This window comes from Manacus candei, unplaced genomic scaffold, assembly GCF_025592945.1.
Source record: "Manacus candei isolate 608988 ecotype Guabito, Panama unplaced genomic scaffold, ASM2559294v1 h1tg000023l, whole genome shotgun sequence".
In the NCBI taxonomy this organism is placed as follows: domain Eukaryota; kingdom Metazoa; phylum Chordata; class Aves; order Passeriformes; family Pipridae; genus Manacus; species Manacus candei.
The window spans coordinates 11,317,801-11,338,426 of NW_026138071.1; the positions used below are offsets into that span (position 1 = coordinate 11,317,801).

Here is a 20,626-nt window from a genome sequence, read left to right on the forward strand (position 1 = left end):
TACTCAGGTAATGTGCTAACTGTCAGCTCAGTGTGGATATGGTTTTAAATTCCACCCTTTCTCTAATCTCTGCAAGTAACCAAGCTACACAAATTATCGCCCAAGTTCTTAGGCCCCTCACTGCTGTTTTTATTGGCTAGTCAGGATTATGATTTGTATGCATAAATACATTTTTATTTTGGTTGTTTTTTAATGTACAGTTACATTTATGAACTATTCTCATCTGAATGCTTTGAAACCCAGGCAATTAGTGCCCACATTTCTGAAAAAGTGCTGCCTCTTATGGACAGTTTAGGAGCCCTTGGAGCTGACTGCTTTTTTTTATAGCTGTGCCTCCTGCATCTTTTGGAAAGATCATTAAAGATGGAAGTGCTGAATTCACAATACGGAATAACGTGCGGTCCTGTAGTGGAGTATGTTGGGATGTCTCTATAGGACAGAAAGGCTTTGTACACCATAAGCCATTGTATTAACTTTCCCCTATTGCTCATCACTGCACATCTACCTTTTCGCTTTCCGTGTCCAAGGCAGAGGTAGCTTCATCCAGTAATAGAATTTTAGGATCTCGGATAATGGCCCTCGCTATGGCAATGCGTTGCTTTTGCCCACGAGACAGCTGGGATCCTTGTGCCCCAACATTAGTTTCATATTTCTGAAAAACATACAAAAGGAAGATTTTATTCACTTGTAAGCCAACACAGCAGTACACAGCCTGAAGGAAGAGCAGGAGGAGAGAGGTAAGAATGCTGACCACAGCTGCCTCCTCCTTACAGAAGCCAGGGATGCAGAAACACTGTGCAGTGATACACTTGTTTGAGGAGAGGTTTCCAAGCCATGCTTTGCCTGCACGTGCTCAGAGGCCCAGGCAACACAGTGATGAGCCTGGAAGAAAACTGTGATAGCAAGATGCTGGCTGATTTGTCTGAGGCAAAAAGAAATCCCCTGCCCCAGACTCGGGAGAAGATGCTAAGAGTGATTTCGGAGCTTGTTTTGTTTGGGTGCCTAAATTGTATCCACACCTTTAATGTTCTTTTGATTTATGTTAATATGATTTCAGTGCACTTAAATACTTCTTAAGTGAACATAAGCAGCCAGCTTCAAATACTTTTTTTCTAAATATCACGCCCTAGTCACAAGGCAAATCTCTTACAGCTGAGAACAGGATTTATATATTTGCCTACTGTGTAAGAAGCCAGTAGCACCTCACAACCACAGTCTCAGGAACATAAGGCATGGTCATGGCACCCTCTTTGTTCCTACAGCTGTAAAAGGACATAAAAGGTGTACGTGTGTAGCAACTTTAACTGGGTTTGGAGCAACCCCCACTGCAGCGAGCACTGAACAACCTGTCTGTAGTTCCACAGCCAAGGCCTCGCAGGTACTTACATTAGGCAAGGACATGACAAAATCATGCAGTTGAGCCTTCTGGGCTGCTTCTATGACTTTTTCCATGGTCGCCTCTTTCGTGTTACTGCCATATTTGATATTATCAGCAATGCTGCAGTCAAATAGCACGGGCTCCTGTGACACTATTCCAATTTTTGATCTAAGAAACTGTACATTTATGTTCTTAGAGTCATGTCCATCTATTAACTATAAGGAAATGGGAGAAAACTTGAAACATCATTAGGAAACAACAGCCTGCTACACCTAAATAGTTTATAGCAAAACTAAATGATTGAACTATATTATTAAAATGCAAACACAACTGATTTAAACTGATTAGAAGAATTGCTTATATTTGTCTTTTGTGCATGATGTGTATTTTGTGTTATGGCTTTCATTCAGCCAAATGCTAGACCATTTGCTCAATATTAAGTTATAGTGAACTATCTAATTGCTTGAGGTTAGGCACATGCTTTATTGCCTTCCTGACACTGAGATCACCACAAGGATTTTTTCCAAAGAAAGAGAAATCAATCTAGATGGGTATTTACATTAGGAAAACATATAAAAGCTTACTAAGCTATCAGTAATCAAGTTAAATCTAGACAAATTCAACCTGCAAAGAGGCTGCATATTTAGGGATGTTCCAGGCTCTTTGTTGCTCCATTTAGACTTGATTTTTGCTTGTACTCCCACAATATACAGCACACATTGTATGTTTCATAAAGGAGCTGCAAAGGCAAAAGCCTATGGGGTACATAATGCATAAGAGTGCACCTGAGGCTTGTAGTTCTCTTATCTTGCCTGAATACATCTGAGATGATATTTGGGAACTGTCCAAACAGTCCATATCTGTTTGAGAAGGAGCCAAAGCCCCAACCTGCACATGTACACACCACCACTGCTAGGCTGCACAGGAGGACACAGGCAGAAGGCCCCTGGAGCACTGCTGAAAACAACAGCACAGAAACCATGTTTTCTTTGCTTACCACACTTCCTTTGTCAGGGTCATAGAAACGCTCCAGAAGCTGGACACTGGTGCTCTTACCACAACCACTACTTCCAACAAAAGCTAAAGTCTGTCCAGGCTTAACAGCGATAGAGAGTCCTTTCAGAACCTGAATATCAGGCCGAGAAGGGTATGTGAATTTACAATTAAGAAATTCAACACTTCCCTTGAAATCCTCCTGGTGAAAAAAAGAGAAAGATGTTACAATGACCTAAAGCTCAAAACTGAAAGTTGTAAGGTACAAAATAAGTCTTCCTCAGATACCATTCTGGCATCTCTTGTTTAAAATATGACATTCGCGCTTGTGAAATTAGCTGAGGAAAAGGGATAAAAACCACACTGGAGTAGCTGTCCTAGACATTAAGCATGTCATAACACTATTTCTCTGCTTGTACTTCCCCACATGGCACTAGTCAGAGCAATCAACTGATGGGATTGCCTTGCAAATGGGTAAGTTTTTAATTTTAATACAGACACTCTGTATAAAATAAACAATTTGAATTTTCTGGGTCTGACTTTTCAATTCACTGGAAATTGAGCATTTTCATTTAGTCTGACTCAGTGATGCTTCGCCTCCTCATGAACACCCCCACCAGTTTGATGTGAATGGAAAAAGCCTCCTTTGTAAGCCAGTGATAGTCAGGTTTGTGCATGAACTGTAGAGCAGGAAATAAAAACTTGTTATTCTGTGAGTCATCCAAATCTGTTACATTCCAATGTACAGGTATTTTACATGCCAAATTCCTAATAGCCCACTTTATATTACTCTTGCTGCCTAGTACAGAGCTCACTGCTTCTAAAAGAGCAAAGACAAGTAACAATTATACAGCCAGCATAACCTTCTTGTAAAGCAGTGATCCTCACTGACTCCTGAATCATTAGTGCAACTTCCATGCTTATATTGAGCTGAATGACATCACAAATTACTCATCTCCACTCTTACCCATTTTTCCCCTTTTTCGCTGTAAACACTGATTTTAGGAAGCCGATCGACCAGTTGAAAAAAGCGTGCAGCAGATGTTTTGGCTTTGGCATAGTTTGGGGTATAGGAAGAAGCTTTCCCCAAAGCAGTTCCACTGGTGACTATAGCAGAGATCACCCTGGGGGGAAGGGGGACATGGTCATTCTTGGGAAGCCATCAGGGAACTGAACACTAGACCAAGCCCAGCACTTCTGGAGACCCATTTGTGGCTCCAAGCAGACTCTCACCTGAACACAAAGCTGTAATGGAGTCCTTCAGAGTCAACTAGAAACCCCCCATATCTGTAGGAGACAGAGTTGGCAATGAACACTATGCTCTGGGCAAAGCCAAAGCAGAGCCCATAAACGTGTGCTTTTTTGATTGCAGCTCTATAGGGCATATTCAGGTGCTTCTCAAAATTGTTGATAAACATTTTCTCTTTCCCTATCCCAGCTACAGTCCTGATGTTAGAGACAGCTTCACTGGCAATCTGGAGGAGAAAAAGAAAAAAAAACAGGTAAAAAGCTCCAAATTTTTGCTTGGAAAAAGTTGAGTGTGCTTTCACAAATGCATGATTCTTTCATGAACACAGGACACTATTGCAATATATAAATTCATTCAAACATGATACAGACTGGCCCAAATATCAGCCAGCCTAAAAAGAACTTTTCCTACAAGCAGTTATCTACTGACATCCTCAATAGCAATGTTCTGCGTGCTCCACTGGAGCTGACTTACTGTAAGTGCACTGAGGGAATCAGGCACGTGCTCTCACTTGTGATTTATTTCACATAATGTGAATAAATGCGACATCTGCAAAAGGAAAAATGTTTTTAGGAACACTGTTATTCCTAACATTAGGAAAGGTGAACCAAACTGCTGAGAGATCTGTGTCTACCACTTCAGTCCAATCATTTCTGAAAGGTCAGTCACACTCCATGCAGGAACTGCTTTTGCAGTTAGGGAGTTCTCAACAGCGTTTCAGTGGTTTGACAAGCTGAAATATTGCACCTTATTTGCAAAACATTGCCAGTTTACATCTGAATTACTGAGGATCCCAAATGACTGATTTTTCAACTACTCATGACTGCAAATATGAATTAGTCTTTTAAACAGCATTACCCGTCCAGTAGCTTCCAGTGCTTTCTTGTCCTGTGAGGCAAATCCTGTCAGCATTTTAGCCTGCACAGCTCCAGATAAGGCCAAAAATGGCAGGAAACACAATATAACTAAGGTCAGTTTCCAGCTGAAGTAGAAAGAAATGATCATGGCCACACCAACGTTAGTAAAGGAATTGACAATCATTCCTATCTGTGATCCAGTTGCCTTCGAAGAAAAGAAACAGAGATGACTGACTTATACTCCAGTAGTAACTTCAACAATCTTAAAATAAATTTTCCTATAAAACTTTAGAAAACTCTAAATTACATTAAAATATCATAAGGCACTAAGAGCTGCTGAGTGCACTGAAATTTAGCCAGTTTGGATAGTCTGTTTCCAATTAATTGTATCAAGAGGAAGCCTTCAAATGCTCAATATTCCTTTCATCCACCAAATTTTCCATTGAGAGTTCAGAATATTGTTTCTACTGATTGTAAGAGAGATAATCTAATTATTGAAATTAGTTCCCTTGGTTCCCTGGGGAATCACTCATCTGAATACACTGTTTAGCCCTCACATTTACCATCTATATATAAATAATAAACAGGACCCTTTTGTAACTTAGTTATTAGCAACAAAGCCTCAGCTGTGCTAAAATCAGTAAGAAACATCACTTAAAAAGCATGAAACAAAGCTGCATTTCTGCCTATCTTTCCTTTATTAAGGAAAAATTTTAAATATAGCTTTGACATCACCTTTATTGAATGCATTCATCTTCTCCTTATGCACTTCAACAACACCATTCTTTTTAATAAATTTGATTTGTTTACTACTTTCATAGCAGTAAACAGCAGCCTTAGATAGGAGCTATGCTGCCATGTATTAGAATAAAAATGTACATTTGATATCCTTGATGACTTTCAGTCAAATCCATTTGCAGGATGTGAACTTGCAGCACAAAATGCTTTACCATCTGTTCTCTGACCTGCAGCAAGCTCTGTCAGTCAGGGAAAGGTGGAGGGCACTGCTGCCCAGGTAGCTCTGTTCCCCCATCCCAAGCTGTGGAGTGGATGGCTGTGCCCCACTGCTCTTCCCACTGCTCTGCATATGCTTTGAACAAAGCTATCCATTAGGAGGCTATTATACAGTTCACTCAGTGTTTTACAGGTTTATTTATTTCAATTAAAATATGCCCTGTAAGTGCCTGTAAGATTTGCAGTTAGTTTCTCTGATTCTGTAGAAATTGCTGCTGACAGGGGTTTTGGAAACCTCTTCTCTCATTTGTTTTTTAAATTATTAAAACCCCCATTAACAGTTTTTCAAAGTCAAGCTGAAACAGGACAGTTTTTGTAACAAAGAAATTTGTACATCTCTTTCTTTCTTTCTAGAAAATTGCTCGCGTTGGAGCCAGGTAAAATGGCATCTGACTCCCACCTATCAAAGGATCAATCCAGATAGGATATATATGTAACAGCTATAGCTCAACATGATTTAACTTTCATCCACTAAGGAACACTATGCATGAAGTTAGTGTTTCATTTTCCCAAACACTGAAACTGGCTGCAGAATTCCTGGCTGGAACATCAGCCAGTACTGCAAACTGTTTTTTCAAGTGGGCTGTCAGTTTAAATTGAAACTTCCGCAACGTACACAATGCCATGCTGAACACTGGAAAACATGGTTAGTAATCAATGTCACTAAAATACTAGTTTGACATGTTTTGGAAATAAACACTGAAGCATTGTGGCAAAAAGCTAATTCATTTCCAGAAAAAAAAAAAATCCAGACAGGAATAATGGGTTGTAAATTGTGAGCCTATTGGTGCTTTTAGGAAATACCACTATAATAGTTCCGCACTGACAGTCTATGATAAATAGAAATAGCTTAATTGGCTGACCAAGGACTGTTCTACATTGACCTGGCTGGTTCCACTCTAGATAATTTCTGTAACAATGTGCCAAAACAGGCCTTCAATCAGTGCTTAACAGTAAAATAATTCATAAGCTACCAGGTCTTACCCCTTGGACCTGTGAGGCATCTGTTGCAAGTCTTGTAGTCAAAGCCCCAGGGCTGTTCTTCCGGTCATCAAACCAGCCAATGTCTTGCCCCAGCATAGCCTGGAAGCCAATTTTCCTTAAGCGCCTTGTAAGCAGCTCACCAGACTTGGCAAAGGTGTATCCCTGGGGCGCATGAGAACAAATGTAAATACTGTAAGAAAGAGATACCCACAGAGTAAAGGGTTCAGAAACAAAATTTAAGTATGTTGGACTGCTATTACCTGTAGAAACTGTGTGAAAAATGAAAGAACTCCCACCAAGACAAAGAGCACACAGACACCATTGATCTGGGTATTTTGTTCTTCTTCATCAAGAATGGAGAAGGTCTTTGAAAAAAAAAATGGTGGCATTGTATTAGAAGTGTTAGTTTTTCTGTGTGTGAAGTTTGTTCTTGACTCCCTGTTGCCAAGTGCAGAAGCCCACCCTAGAACCAAAGCCAGAACACAGAGCTCTCCCTCATCCACTGCAAAGGCATCATTCCTTATTTTTCTAGGGTGACCCTGGGTTAAAACATAATGGGGTTTTCTCCTGTTGAACAACAAGTTTATTATACTCAGTGTCTGTAAACACTACTATTACTTGTGGCCCATCCCCAGTTATAACTAACCAATCACCACTTACTCTAAACACTGATAACCAGAGAATTGCCATGAAATAAATAGCATAGCAGCAAAGCAACAGTACAGCAGCATCTCACCTCCTCTCTGGTCTATGCCATTGCAACTCTATTGGGCTGTACAAAATAAAGTCTGGGTAAGTAATTACACCTCAGCGTGACTAGCTGCACAACATTAACAGACGCTATAATTACCATAAGTAGCCTCCAAGAAGAACCAAGTGTCTTTTACTTCCAGAGTGTGGATACAAGCCATTCACTTACTGCTGGGTACTTGAGAAAAAGCATTAGTGCTTAAATTATAGCCCCTTCACCCCATTCAGCACAAGCCTCCACAGCGGTCTTCTCTCACTCTTAATATCTGTTCTTTTACAACACCTGCCAATGTTATTGGCTGCTGCTGAAGTACGGGTCCAAATCTAAGTAGCCATCCTTTAGCAATTCCTTTCAGTCAGAGCAGTTGATATGTAGGTCAGTGTATCTATCTGAAGCTGTTTATCTGAACTATTTCTGCTTGTTGCAGTCAGAGCATATCTTCTGGTTGAGTTTCACTGGAAAGGATTAATTTCCCATACTCTGAGACAATTCCACAAGGAGAAAGAAAGCACAAGTAAGAAGAAACCACTGAGAAATTTGTTCAAAAGGTACATATCCAGGATTATCCACTTCTTCATTGACTTTTGGGATTAATTTCTGAAAACTTTTAGGGCAGACTCAGCTTAATGTATCCTTTTACTTAATAACTGTGGTGATTCCCCAGCCTATTTGTCCCAGAGTACAAGTCCACATGTTTGACACAACAACATTGCAGATATTCAGACAGATTTAAAAGCAGATGCATATTCCATCTGCCTGACTGCCTTGACACCAGGAAGAAATATTTTAAATTTATTAATACTAAAACACAGATGTTGGACTTTGCTCGTGTTCACCATGGATTGCTTTTTCTTGCAGCCTTTCTCATTCTCTGCTTCAGAGCTAAAATACACATTAAAATGTTACTATAACATACCCCAAGAATCTGACTGAATAACAAAGCATAGAGTGGATTGACTGCTCCATTCATAGCTGCTGCCAGAGATCCAAGCACCAGGTATGGCCATTCGGAGGCATTGTATTTCAAAATTCTGGTAAATGATACAGGCTTGGCGTCTTCCTCCACAACAGATTCCTAAAAAACAGGTTGGATTTATGAAGTGAATGCATTCCCCCAGTGATGCTCTCCCTTTGACAGTGAGATCAAATAGTTAGCCTAGTTTGTTAAATGACCATCTCATGCCCAAACAGCTGCTCTAGCTTTGTACAGGAGGGGAAAAGATGGCTGCTCTCTGGAGTTCTTTTGAAGGCCTGATGAGTCACAAGAGGGTTACATAAATGACTACCTTTACTGTCTCTGGAGAAAAAGAGAGAGATTCATGCCTTGTGGAGCTCTAATGATTCCAGCTGAAGAGGTTATTTGCAACCAGTTTAAGATATTCTGCCACTGAAACTCAGGATGTTTCCTTTTATCTACCTCCAGATGAGATGTGGTGCAAAACCTAAACTTCTTCCTCACAAGCAGCTTTTTGTGTCACTCATTAAATCTTCTTAAATATTACTTTTTAAGTATTGTGGATGAACACACTGATCAAACTCTGCATCAAATTAAGAGGTATGTGATATAATTAAAACGAGAGATCTCACAGTGATAGCTGGATTCAGGCTTTATACACGCTAAGTATGACTCCCTTCTGTGAAACATCCTCAGACTATATGTTGAATTCCCATAATTATGCCCAGTAAATGCAGAATATTCATCATCAAATTATAACTTGTCCTGCAGTTTGATATTTGCAGAATTTTTGTAACACTTACGTGCTCAGTCCTGCTCATGTCCCTCAGTTCATATGACTAGAAATGCCCAGACAAAAGAGACACTGTGAAGACATCTCTGTTGGAAAGGAGGCAAGGAGGAGTGGGTGGAAGCAAGCATCTTGTATTTTCTCTTGCTTCTGAGCTAGTGACACAGTGACAGCACTAAAGCACTCTATTTATCCACAGAATTGGCTTAGCAATAGCAAGAAGAGTGACTTCCCACTGCTGCTCTCTGCACTGAACCACAGCCATGAAAATTGGTGCAGAGAGCTTCATAAGCAATTTGGAAACCCACTGTGTATATTCCTACATATTCTGTGTAATTTTATGGCCTGCTGCCTTCATTTTCTATGCCAGTTGATTGCAGGAGGACACTGACAGCAAAAGGACTCTGGGTTAGTTGCAGTGAGGGGGTCTCTCTGCTGAAGTCTCTGGATGATTTTGAGATGAAAGTGAATTTACTCTTTATTGAACAAGAAGCAGTGCCATTTGTATCACTGAGTGGCTGTTACATTTCACAGACTGAGCAGTTTGCTTTTTGTCAGTTAATTCAGCTTTTATGAATATGTTTCTCAACTAAATCTACAACATGTATCAATTTACCAATAAGTCATACTCTGCTGGAAATTTTGTATGGACCAATAAGCATAACAGACATCAAAATGCAGCCTAGGGTTTACACAGAAATAAGAATTGAAGCTGTGGTTTTGTTTAAGCAGAGAAGAGGATCAAGCCAGGAAAACATACCTGCCATCAACTCCTACAACACAGACACCTATCTATAGGTGATCATTACCAAGGGATATAATCTGATTGGTTGAAAATTTCCTAATAAGCTATTGAACCTGACCTTTCTTGCTTTTCCATCATCTTCTCCATAAGAAGAAGTAAGATATGTAGACTCTGCATGATCTCCTCCTATAGATAATGGAGGCTCAGGGACCATATTAGAGAGCTGAGATCTCGAGCGCTCCCGAAGTGAAGCTCTGCAAAGAGGACACAAATAGTCTGTTCTTCACAGCTCAGTAACACAATACTTGCTTGCAAAGCAGGTACAGTTCTTATATCAACTAAATCAGGATGCACTGAAGTAATTAGTCAGAATCCCACAGACCTTTTCTTTCTTTTCTATGATCTTTCAACTTCTTGAGGAAAAAAATCTCACAACAGGGGCAAATACTTTTCAAAATCATATTCCACTCACACCACTCAGACATTGTCTTAGATATACCACACACTCTGTATTTGTTGAGTAAAACTACAGTGTGTCCTACTATATTTGCACAAGTTAAGACACCAATTCAAACCACCATTACCACTACCAGTAATTCAGTCCAGAAAAACAGGATGTTGAAACAACTCATCTCTACCTCTGATAAAACATAACTCTGTAATGTAGGACATGTATTCATTTGTATATGTCTGACATGGGCTTGCCTGAAAGAAATAATAAGTGTCTAACTACAAGGCAGTCTGGCTTGGAAAATGCTTTAACTTCCATCAAGCAGAAGCCATAATAAAAATGTCCTTGTAGATTGCATTGATCTCCCAAGTAATTGCACAGCAAGTCATTTTTCAAAGGACTGGACTGCAAGTGCATTAGATGTTACAAATGTGGCTGCATGTTAGCAATAATAAAAACAGAACATTAACAAAGTAAATCAAAATTGGAGAGAAAGTACTATGGATAGAAAGAGGAGCAAAATTAAGAGCCTTGCTATTTATCCATGGACTTCAATCAGTAACATTAATACTCAAGCTATTTCTTTCCAAATGAACTCTATCTCAGTAAAATGCTTGCAGTCCTTCAACCCTCTTTTACGCAGCACACAGAAAAGTCATTTATTAGCACTACTGGTATTTTGGAATAGCAGGATGAAGCACAGAGATCTGGAAACACACTGAGATTTACAACCATTTTTAAGACTCACCTCAAACTGGCCCGATAGCTTCCTCTGCTGAACGACTGGACTTTCTCAAGAGTTGGCTCAACCACATCATCCTCTGCTGCTGCAAAATATAGTATATAGAGCTCTCCAGTTAGTGCTAAAATTGAATACAACCTAAGTTCACTGTGGCTCTACAAAAAAGTGCAGTGTCTCCAAGTCATAAATGGAATACCTTGTAGAAGGCAAAGAATGTAATACAACCACGCTACTCAACCTACATGTATCACAAGGTTTATATTTGTATTCGACAGGATGAATTTAACCAAATTATAGCCCAAGGACCATCTCACTTGAGATGTGACTGCCAAAGGCTTTTTCTCTGTTCGAACTCCGTAATTTCTCTCTTATTTTAAGATAATCATATCCAACGTATGACATTTCACAAAAATACAAGAGATCATTCTATTAGACCTTAATTTCCAGAAGCTTTGATTCAAATCTGCCTCTAGCAAAACAAATAAAGTGGTTTCAGCATACTCTGTAATTTGCTTGAATTTCAAATGCAGCAGGACTGGACCACTGGCACACAGTGGAGCTATAAAATGATGGGTATTGAAGGTCAGGACTATTTCAGGGTAGATCTATATTAGAAAGGTCATTCAGTGCATATGCAGCAAAAACACTTTGGCCAGGACTGTCAATGTGTTACTTCTATGAATGATAAAATTCAGCCATAAAAGTAGAAGAAAAAAAAGAAACAACTAGTCCTTATAAAAAAAAAAAAAATTAAAATATCTGGATTTTTACCTAATTTAGTTTCTGTTTCTTCTGTAGTAGGTGCTGGGTCTCCTTTGCTTTGCAAGGTCACCAACATAAAATAAACCCCTTTCCTCTTCAACAGTTCCTCATGAGTTCCTCGCTCTACAGCCCTTCCGTGCTCAAACCCCACGATGACATCGGCGGCTTTGACGGTCGACAGGCGGTGAGCTATCGAGATCGCTGTGCGGCCAAGGCGAGCCTGGCGGGAAACACAGCACATGGAAACGCTTGGAACATGAGCCATGGAATCTAATGTCTACTCAAATTAACAGGAGTAGTTCCAGCTGACTTTGACTTAAGCTCCATCCATAGCCCACGGAGCAGAGCTATAGATTTCTGTTAATGTCCCAAAGTAAGCAAAAATTATTCTCTGTCAATAATATCAAGGTTCTACTTGTGCATACGGAACAGTTATTAAGCAGAGCTTCTCACTTATTTGTTGAAATTCAGCAACACTCTCTGCAGAGTACGTTAAAAATAATTTCTGTCCTTTCAAGTCCAATTTTTGCCATACTATAGCAAACCTTATGAAGTGCTTCTTGGACAATAGCTTCACTTTCATTATCAAGTGCTGACGTAGCCATATCCAGTAGCAGGATTTTGGGGTTTCGCACCAAAGCTCGAGCAATAGCTATCCTCTGTTTTTGACCTCCACTCATCTGGCTTCCACCCTCTCCAACATGAGTGTCAAATTTCTGTGTGAAGGAGAAACGTGAAAATGAAACAGATAACCAAAAAGTCTGTTAAGCTTCTGGTGAAGATATTGGTAAAATGTCTCTCAGATTTGTCCCTGGAGTAGACTTTAAAAAAATTATTGTCTTTGAAAGACAAAACCATTGTTAGAGCAAATATTCAAAGGACAACTGGTGAAATAATTTTCTTCATAAAGTACAACATCATTTTGCCTGCACTGAGCTTCCAACCCCAAGCCAAAAGTATGCACTGGTAAAAAGGTGAAATGTTCTGGTTTAATTCAAAACAACTATATGAGCAAAAGCTGAAATGGAGAGGAATCACCCACCCACTTTCCCTCAGATGACTCAGACCTGGATTTGGCTGCTGAGGACCTGTGACTCACGGACACTGTGTCTGTGATTCATGGACATCACATTCTGGTGGCATTGGGTTCAGGTAGTGAATTAAACAAACATGTAAAGCCTGGCATATTGAGAGATAGGATAATTATATTTACCTAGAGCTAAATCCTCCATTTCCAGGAAATAAACATGGGCCTTTAAAGAGCCTTTCTATGAATAGTCTCCTGGAAGCCTGGAGATGCATAGATGGAGGATAAAAAGTATGTACTGACTGTTAATGGTACTTGAATCCCATCAATAACATTCACTGTTGTATCATGTCATTCTGAGAAGTTACTTGGCAAAATAATAATCTAGAAAAGTAGACAGCCCAGTACTATTCAATATGGGCTTTGTAAGGAGGAATTATTGAAGCCCTGTCATCATAAGGGAAGGAACTGGAGAAGAGGGAACCTCCAGCTAGTTTACAAAGCTTGTACAAGATTAGGTTGTGAGCATCAGTACAGACTACTTCTACAACATATGCTGGCTACTGAGAGGCTGGGCTCTACGTTGCTTTTGGCCTGAGCAGAAACAAATCTACATACCATGAAAAATACGTATTTTTAAATCGTGCTATGATTATTACTGTGATATTGAGTGTTGTGCATATGATTTCTGAGGAACTAATCCTGCTCGAGGTTGTTTTTTTTGGGGGGGAGGGTTGCTGCTTGTTGGGTTTTTAACTTGAAGACATGCATATAATAAGACCTAATTAACTGCAGTCAAAGGAAAGGTTGTTGCCTACTATGTATATTAATCTTCTGCCCTTCCACCTGAGCACAGATTGCTGCAGAGGGGGAGGGACAAAAGGATTCTCTACTTTTTCATCAAATCGTGCCAAACACTTTACAAGGCAGAGCATACCTGTGGTAAGTCCATGATGAAATTGTAAGCATTGGCCTGTTTGGCTGCTTTGATTATGTCTTCCATGGTAGCCTCATCCCGACCATAGCGGATGTTCTCTGCAATGGTGGTGGCGAAGAGCACCGGCTCTTGTTCAACAATGCCAATCTGTGAGCGCAGCCACTGGATATTCAGGGAACGAATGTCATGGCCATCCAGGGTAATCTGCAGAAGCCAATTAAAACACAGACACAAATTTAAGAAAAAAAAGTCAGGGAAATTATCCCCTCCAGTTCAGAGACAAAGAAAGACACACTGGAAATGAAGGGCTTGTGATGCTTTGTTTCCATGACCTGCATAAAAATCAGCTTGCATACACAGAAGAAGGCAATGCAGTGTCAGTAGCATTGGCTCTAGGAATTGTGCTCTTTGATTTCATTTCCATTTTTGCTTGGCCTCAGAAATAAAACCAGGTGAAAAGTAATCATGAAAATGATCATTATATGTTTACAAAAAAATCAGTTCTTTGTCTTTTATACATTTAAATAAAAGAAATGCACAGGAAGATATTTTGCTCATTTAAAAAATAAATTTTTTAAAAAGAAGGAAACAAAAAGGGAGTTAGGAGTCTTCCTTTCCACCTTGGAGAAGAAACCATGCTATTCTCTCAAGTTCCTAAGGCTGGAGAAACACATTCTAGGCTGGTACACTCACCATGCCTTCAGTGGGGTCATAGAAACGCTGGATGAGCTGCATCGTTGTACTTTTCCCAGCTCCACTAGCTCCAACAAAAGCTGTTGTCTCCCCTGCTTTAATAACCATATTAAGGTTATCCAAAATCTAGAGAGGAAAAAAACCAGAAACAGAATCTATCCATTCTAATTCTTTCACAGTCATACAACCAAATGAGTATACTCTGTATCTTCAAAGGGAGATTCAAAGCAATTTTACAAAATTCAGAACAGTATTATAAAGAAAAAGGATAAAGCAACCCACATATTTTTACATTGCTTGAAGAGTTTGTAAATGCAGAGCACTTATTTACACAACAGGGAAGCAGATTTAGATCTTTTTTAGTTACTGTTGTTCAGCATTAAAAACTAGTCAAGTTAATACCACTAGAGAACTTGGTAGTAAATTCCCTTTAAAGAACACCGCGTGTGTACTGTGAGGGCCTGGTAAAGCATAAATATTAAGAATGTCAGACTGAGATTCTGTAGAAAAATCTGATACTTCATGTACTTCTGTCTCTAGAAGCAATAGCACTCATTTTCTTGTCCAATAATATGCTTTTCCAAGAAGAATTTGTCAATTCACACACAGCAATAGAGAAATTATGGGTTATACAGTCAATGTTCCTGTACCTTTCTTAGCATTTTAATGGGTCACATGGCACATCCCCAGGATAATCAAAGAGTTTTATAAAATCTCCTTGCACCATTCAGCTTTTTACTTTGTGTTCTATTCTAGCAAACATTGATACAAGTGCACAATTGATTGTAAAAGAAGCTGTACACAAGTGAATTTGTCTGAAATTACTAGGAGTCTATGTTCAGCACCAAGGAATATGTTGATGTGGCAAGGGATATATCAGAATGGTAAAATAAGCAGAATGGTAAGGAGAAGAACCCTTTAATAGAAGAATTATTCAGTTGACTTTTAAACAAAGGATCTGGGCTTCTAGAAAATGACCTCTACTGAAAATCTAGAAATTGCAGGCAGAATCAGGATATTTTGATTGTTTCCAATAATTGTGTTCACAGGATGGATGATGAATAGTTACCTTTATGTCTGGTCTGGAGGGATAATGAAATGTTACATTATGAAATTCAATTTCACCTCGTACTTTATCCAGCTTGTAGCCATCTTCTGACATGCAGTCAATGGTGGGTTTCTAGGATAAAATTTATTATGTTATTTATTTGCTGTTAAATAGACAACAGTGCTGCAGTATATAAATATTCCCAATACCATACAAAGCCATAGCACTTCTGTTTGAGCAGCATTTGGTTGCATAGAGCCAGCTGCAGGCTCTGCCCCAGGGACAGCAGGCAAGGGGCATGAGATTGAGAGCCAGAGTGATGGGGGAGTTGTCCCCAGTGGATAGTATGGGCAAGAAGGATGCATCCTCTTCTCATTTTAGGCTGACTGCAAATACCACAGTCAACCACTCAGCTAGGTTTTGCTGGAACAGAGCAGTTGACTGAGCGAGTCATTTTGATTAAGTTAATTTAGCCAGCTCCTCAGGAATAAAATGGCACTAACCCTGTTCATATAAACATTCTCTCAAAGCACCCAACAACCAATTCATTGCTGAAAATCTGCACACCTCACCACTCTGCATCTAAACATCATCCTAGTACATTCTGTCCTAAGAGCTGGAATGCTGAAGTTTTCCTGTGAAGTGCTTTGGGTCTCACATACCTTTGGCCAGGCCTTGGGTATTGCAGACTGTTAGACACAAGCAGAGAACTAAGAGGAATTTGAGGAATTACAAAGAAATAAAATTTTCTAAGGGCAGACTTCTGAAGCATGGAATACAGAGAATGAATTAAAACTACAGCAACACCAATATTTGATAATTGAAATGTGCATGATTTTTTAAATGGTCTAACAGATTGAAGGGAATATTAATACGAGAAATATGTATGCTCTAAGATGTTAAGAACAGCTAGAAGATTGGTTCCTCTTAAGGAATATATCATACTTAAATTCAGATACTAAGCTATGAAGTAAAGTTTCACTGATCCTGCAAATGGGAACCTCAGCATGACTGTAAATTTAGTGCCAGAAAAAAATCTGTATCAGGGCAGAGCTGTGCTTGTACTGTCTAATCACAAACCTACAAACACGCCAAGTAGATGGATCTAATTTTGTCACTCTTTCTCTAGACAGATGAAATCTCACTTTGGTTTGCTTTTTTTACCCTAAGGTTATCTGACTCAGCCTTATCTTGAATTTTGTGATTAATCCTTACTGTTGCAATTCTTTATGCTTTTCATTTTTTTCTCTGAAAAACAGTAACCTTGTTTATCTCTTTTTCAGTTTATCTTAGAGTTTTAGCTTATGAAATGCATTTATAAGGCATGTTTTATTGTTATTACAGGAATTTGAAAGGTTACTAAAAAATCTATTATCATTACCACGGCCCCTCTAGTCCGCTTTATACACCCTTTTGTGCTCTGTAAAAGACAAGCAGCATTCTAATGTGTTTACAGTTTTTAACACGATAAAGCGTGTCAATGAACAGAGATACTACCTACTATTAAGAAATCAACAGTACTTTTCCAACAACTAAATTTATAAAGCTATAGAAAGGAATCCCCATCAAAAAATGCCAATGGAGTCTCAGGCTCTCTCATACTACCTTATTTCAAGTATCTGTCTGTTTAGATAATATTGTGATTAAGGTTTATGACTGCTGCATGACCAGTGCCTGTGCCTGTGCTCATTTGGGTAGCTCTGGGACAGGTGACAGAGGCCACCCTTGCCACTAATGCCAATAGTCACACCTTTTGATGCCATCTGGAGGCTGGGAGCTAGATGCTTGCTGCAAGTTTGATTGCAAAGTGACCATTACTGCCTGTCAGTACTACACTTTCCATCGGCCAGCACCGTTAAGTAATTGTATGGCATGAGAAATAGGAATAAAGAACATCAGTAACTGAGGTAAAAATTCATTATGCAGAAGCAGGCCACTTAAGAAATCTGTTCAACACATTCTTTGAGCCTGTGCACATGCCACTAGACCTTTCTATTGGACAATCAATTTTTCTTTAATTGGACTCATTTTTCCTTATTTTACACAGTAGATAGAACTAGTACCACTTCAGGCTTATTTAATTATTTTTCCACTACAAAATAACATAGCTTAGAAATGCATTACTTACTTTATCTATTGTCTCAAAAATGTCTGCTGCAGCCCCACGACCAGTGGCAAAGGCTTCCAGACAGGGAGATGCCTGGCCAAGATTTAATGCTCCTACTAAAACACCAAAGAAAACCTGAAGAAGTGGAAAAAGAAATTAACAAAATACGACATCACATTTTTGTTATAATTTATAGTTTAGACATGCAAACCAAACTATAGTGGCTTGATGAATTCTCATGCAGCTGCTGAACTGCGGTGATTCACTATATGAGCATTATTAGCCAACAAGAAAGCAAACAAATGCATTTTAGAAGGTATTTTCACTATTTTTCACAACTTTTTTTGAGGCCGAAGCAAATTACTCTATCTTATATTTGCCCTGTCCTAACAAATCGTGCATCCAGGTATTCACTGACATGCCAGTGATGTATTTTTAAGCCATCTCAGTTTGATTGGGTGCCTGTTCCTTGAAACATGGACTGGAACTGAACATCGGTGGGAAGTAGATTATTTTGGGAATGTCTTTTACCAGTAAGCAAAAAGAGAAAGAAGCTTAAAACATTGTATTACAACGTTTGTATACTGCAGTTCCTGTCTCGTCCAATGCTCAAAAAACTTACTTCTGGAGGAGGTACCAGCTGCAAAGAATACTTTTTTCTCTATCTCATGAAGAAATGAACTGTAGGGGTTGCTACCAACACTGAATAAGCCACATTCTGAGCTGAGATTATTCTATCAGTGCAGGTGGACAGTTTCTGCAGGTAGCACACACCCAATGTGCTCACTGTTTCAAGTCTTCTTCTAAGAACCAAAAGGAAGAGTTACTAATGACCCTCTTCTGAAAGCCCCAGGATCCCCTTTTTACCTAAGCCTAGGACAACATGAGAGAAAATGAGCCACAGCATCCACTCTTCCTGGAAAGACTGGCAGACAATAAAGGCAGCTGAACAGAGTATCAAGTATCAGAGGACACTTCAGTTCAAGAATTCACACAGCTTGTTGTCTGGCCTTGCAGATCAGAAGCAAGTGAAGCTGTAGCATATCAACCAAAATACCAAAAATGTTTGTTCAAAATTTCCTAAGAGCTGCCAATGCTTCATTTCCTACAAAGAAGTTTTTATCAAGGTTCTTAAATGCAGAAAGGAATTGTCTAAGACTGAAAATGCTGGCAATTCTGATATGAGAGAGGATCTTCAAAGAACAGGACACTGGAAGATAGTGAACATGAAAAGGTGAAGGCTTATTTACCACTTATACACCACATATGCAAATATATTCAATATGTTCCTACAACAAGGAGTGAACTGCACTGTATAGTAAGTATAGTTTATTTTTCCCAGTGCTACCATGTCAGGGCATGATTTTGAACAGTTTTTGAAATATTTTTTCCTAGAATTTACTCTGCTTTATTTCTTCTTAGTTTTTCAGTTACAGAGGTGGTTTGGCAGAACAGATTATAAATGTTTGGACAATGTCTTTGGTGCAGGCTTTTGGTCCATTTTCTTGCTTTGTTGTGGCTGATAGTTTGGACATTCACCCTGAACATTAGGAAATATGTAATGTAATGTATAATATGCAATCCTTTGCTCTAGTTTGACCTGGGAATTCTGCTAAGAAGCAATCAAGGACTCAGCTGGCCTTTAGGATGCAACACAAACGGTAGTCAGGATAAATGGGGCAAAGTGTATAAGGAAACACTACTGCTGAGAAAGAAATAGCAGTACACAGGACTCAGTTCTCCTGTTTACTGAGGATAACCCCATAGCTAAAGTGGAGGACTCTATTGTACACTGTGTACTGCAAATATCTACACTGGGATGTATAGATTACGCCATAAATTCATACTCAGCTTTACTACTAAGTAATTTTTTTGTGTGAATGAGTCCCAAAGCAAGCAGGTTTTATGCATGTCAGAGTCCATCATGAACATAAGGGAGCAGGTTCTGTACATCTGACAGAAGAGGAAAGGAAGGCAATGCTTAGTGTATCTGAATGCAGTATGGCTGGTGGACAACACTTTTTGAGAAATCAGGAAAAGCATATTTATATGTTTTGTATCTATAAATCCTTCCCTCCTGCACCCTATCAGACTAGGAGTGTATGGTAGAAAACATCAAATAGAAAAAAGATTGCTGGAAACTCAGAGGAAGGGGAGCAGAAGGGAGAGTCTCTCCATTGACAGCTACAATTTTTCAGCTACAGGGTAGCTCCCCACCGTTTGCCATTTGTCATTTGGGAGCACTGAACACCAGTTATCATGTGCAAGACAAGGAAATTGCTCACTTTGTTTTTCACAGCACTACCTCGTATCAACTACTCACGTCAAGAGCAGGTGCAAACAATTTCCTGTGAGGGACATCCTGCTTGAACAGAATTACTCAAGTTAACAATGTTTGCAGAGTAATTCGCCAAACTCTTAGCAGGAAGCTTTGCACTGCATGCTGCTGGTGGTTGAGAGCTGCACAAGAGGCAGAGAAGGAGTGAAAATAGATGTCTCATCGGAATACCCAGGACTTACCAAAGTTTGGGAAAAGTTTGCTCTGGGTTTAGACTAGAGTCTGCCATTTGGGCAGTCCTAGCTCAAAGCAAATAACTAAAATATCTGTGGATGTTGGTTTTGTTGCATTTAGGCCATCAGTGTCTAGAGCATCTGCTGTGCAGAAATGGATGCACAAGTGCCATGGTTTTTTACATACACTGCAGGAGCCACAGCCATGTGTGTTGTTATCCACATACATGTTTACATGTCCTTTGTAACAACAAAGCAACAGAAATTTTTTTTTCAAAGGAACAGAAAGTGTTCAAGAGAGAGAGGTTAGATTTGACAAAACTTTCTTTGCTTAGGTTTCTCTTTATCACAAAGGGGTTTTTATTACAAAGTTCTTCAGAGAAGCCATCATCCCAGAAGACACATGCTGACTCAGAAAATGGAAAAGCTAGTTTCAGGCCTCTGACAATTGTGTAGCGGGCTCTCAAATGAAAGCATTATTCTGATTACAATAGGTAGTATTTAAAATCTTTGAAATAAACATGGATTTTTTTTTAAATCTTATCCAATTGTGTCATATACTTTCATACGTATATTGAGTAATGATCTCTAGAAGACATACATAGTGTTTGTTACCACTGAGTCACCAGATA

General features: G+C 39.3%; 1 protein-coding gene across 10 annotated transcripts in view; it reads right to left on the reverse strand.

Moving 5' to 3' along the window:
• The window catches only part of ABCB11 (ATP binding cassette subfamily B member 11), a 59,466-nt gene that overhangs the window by 2,074 nt on the left and 36,766 nt on the right, over positions 1-20,626 (reverse strand). For 8 of the 10 annotated variants that reach the window (XM_051787355.1, XM_051787348.1, XM_051787350.1 and 5 more), the window contains 17 exons: positions 17,505-17,618; positions 15,398-15,508; positions 14,329-14,454; positions 13,636-13,839; positions 12,217-12,387; positions 11,681-11,891; positions 10,916-10,994; positions 9,835-9,970; positions 8,143-8,301; positions 6,736-6,840; positions 6,476-6,637; positions 4,479-4,682; positions 3,605-3,846; positions 3,339-3,495; positions 2,376-2,573; positions 1,387-1,593; positions 506-652 (listed from right to left, as the gene is read on the reverse strand). In XM_051787355.1, the coding sequence (XP_051643315.1) occupies positions 506-652; positions 1,387-1,593; positions 2,376-2,573; positions 3,339-3,495; positions 3,605-3,846; positions 4,479-4,682; positions 6,476-6,637; positions 6,736-6,840; positions 8,143-8,301; positions 9,835-9,970; positions 10,916-10,994; positions 11,681-11,891; positions 12,217-12,387; positions 13,636-13,839; positions 14,329-14,454; positions 15,398-15,508; positions 17,505-17,618 (2,733 nt within the window). Of the gene's footprint in view, positions 1-505; positions 653-1,386; positions 1,594-2,375; positions 2,574-3,338; positions 3,496-3,604; positions 3,847-4,478; positions 4,683-6,475; positions 6,638-6,735; positions 6,841-6,863; positions 7,707-8,142; positions 8,302-9,834; positions 9,971-10,915; positions 10,995-11,680; positions 11,892-12,216; positions 12,388-13,635; positions 13,840-14,328; positions 14,455-15,397; positions 15,509-17,504; positions 17,619-20,626 lie in introns of those variants that run through there. The other 2 variants (XM_051787354.1, XM_051787358.1) reach the window with 2 other exon arrangements.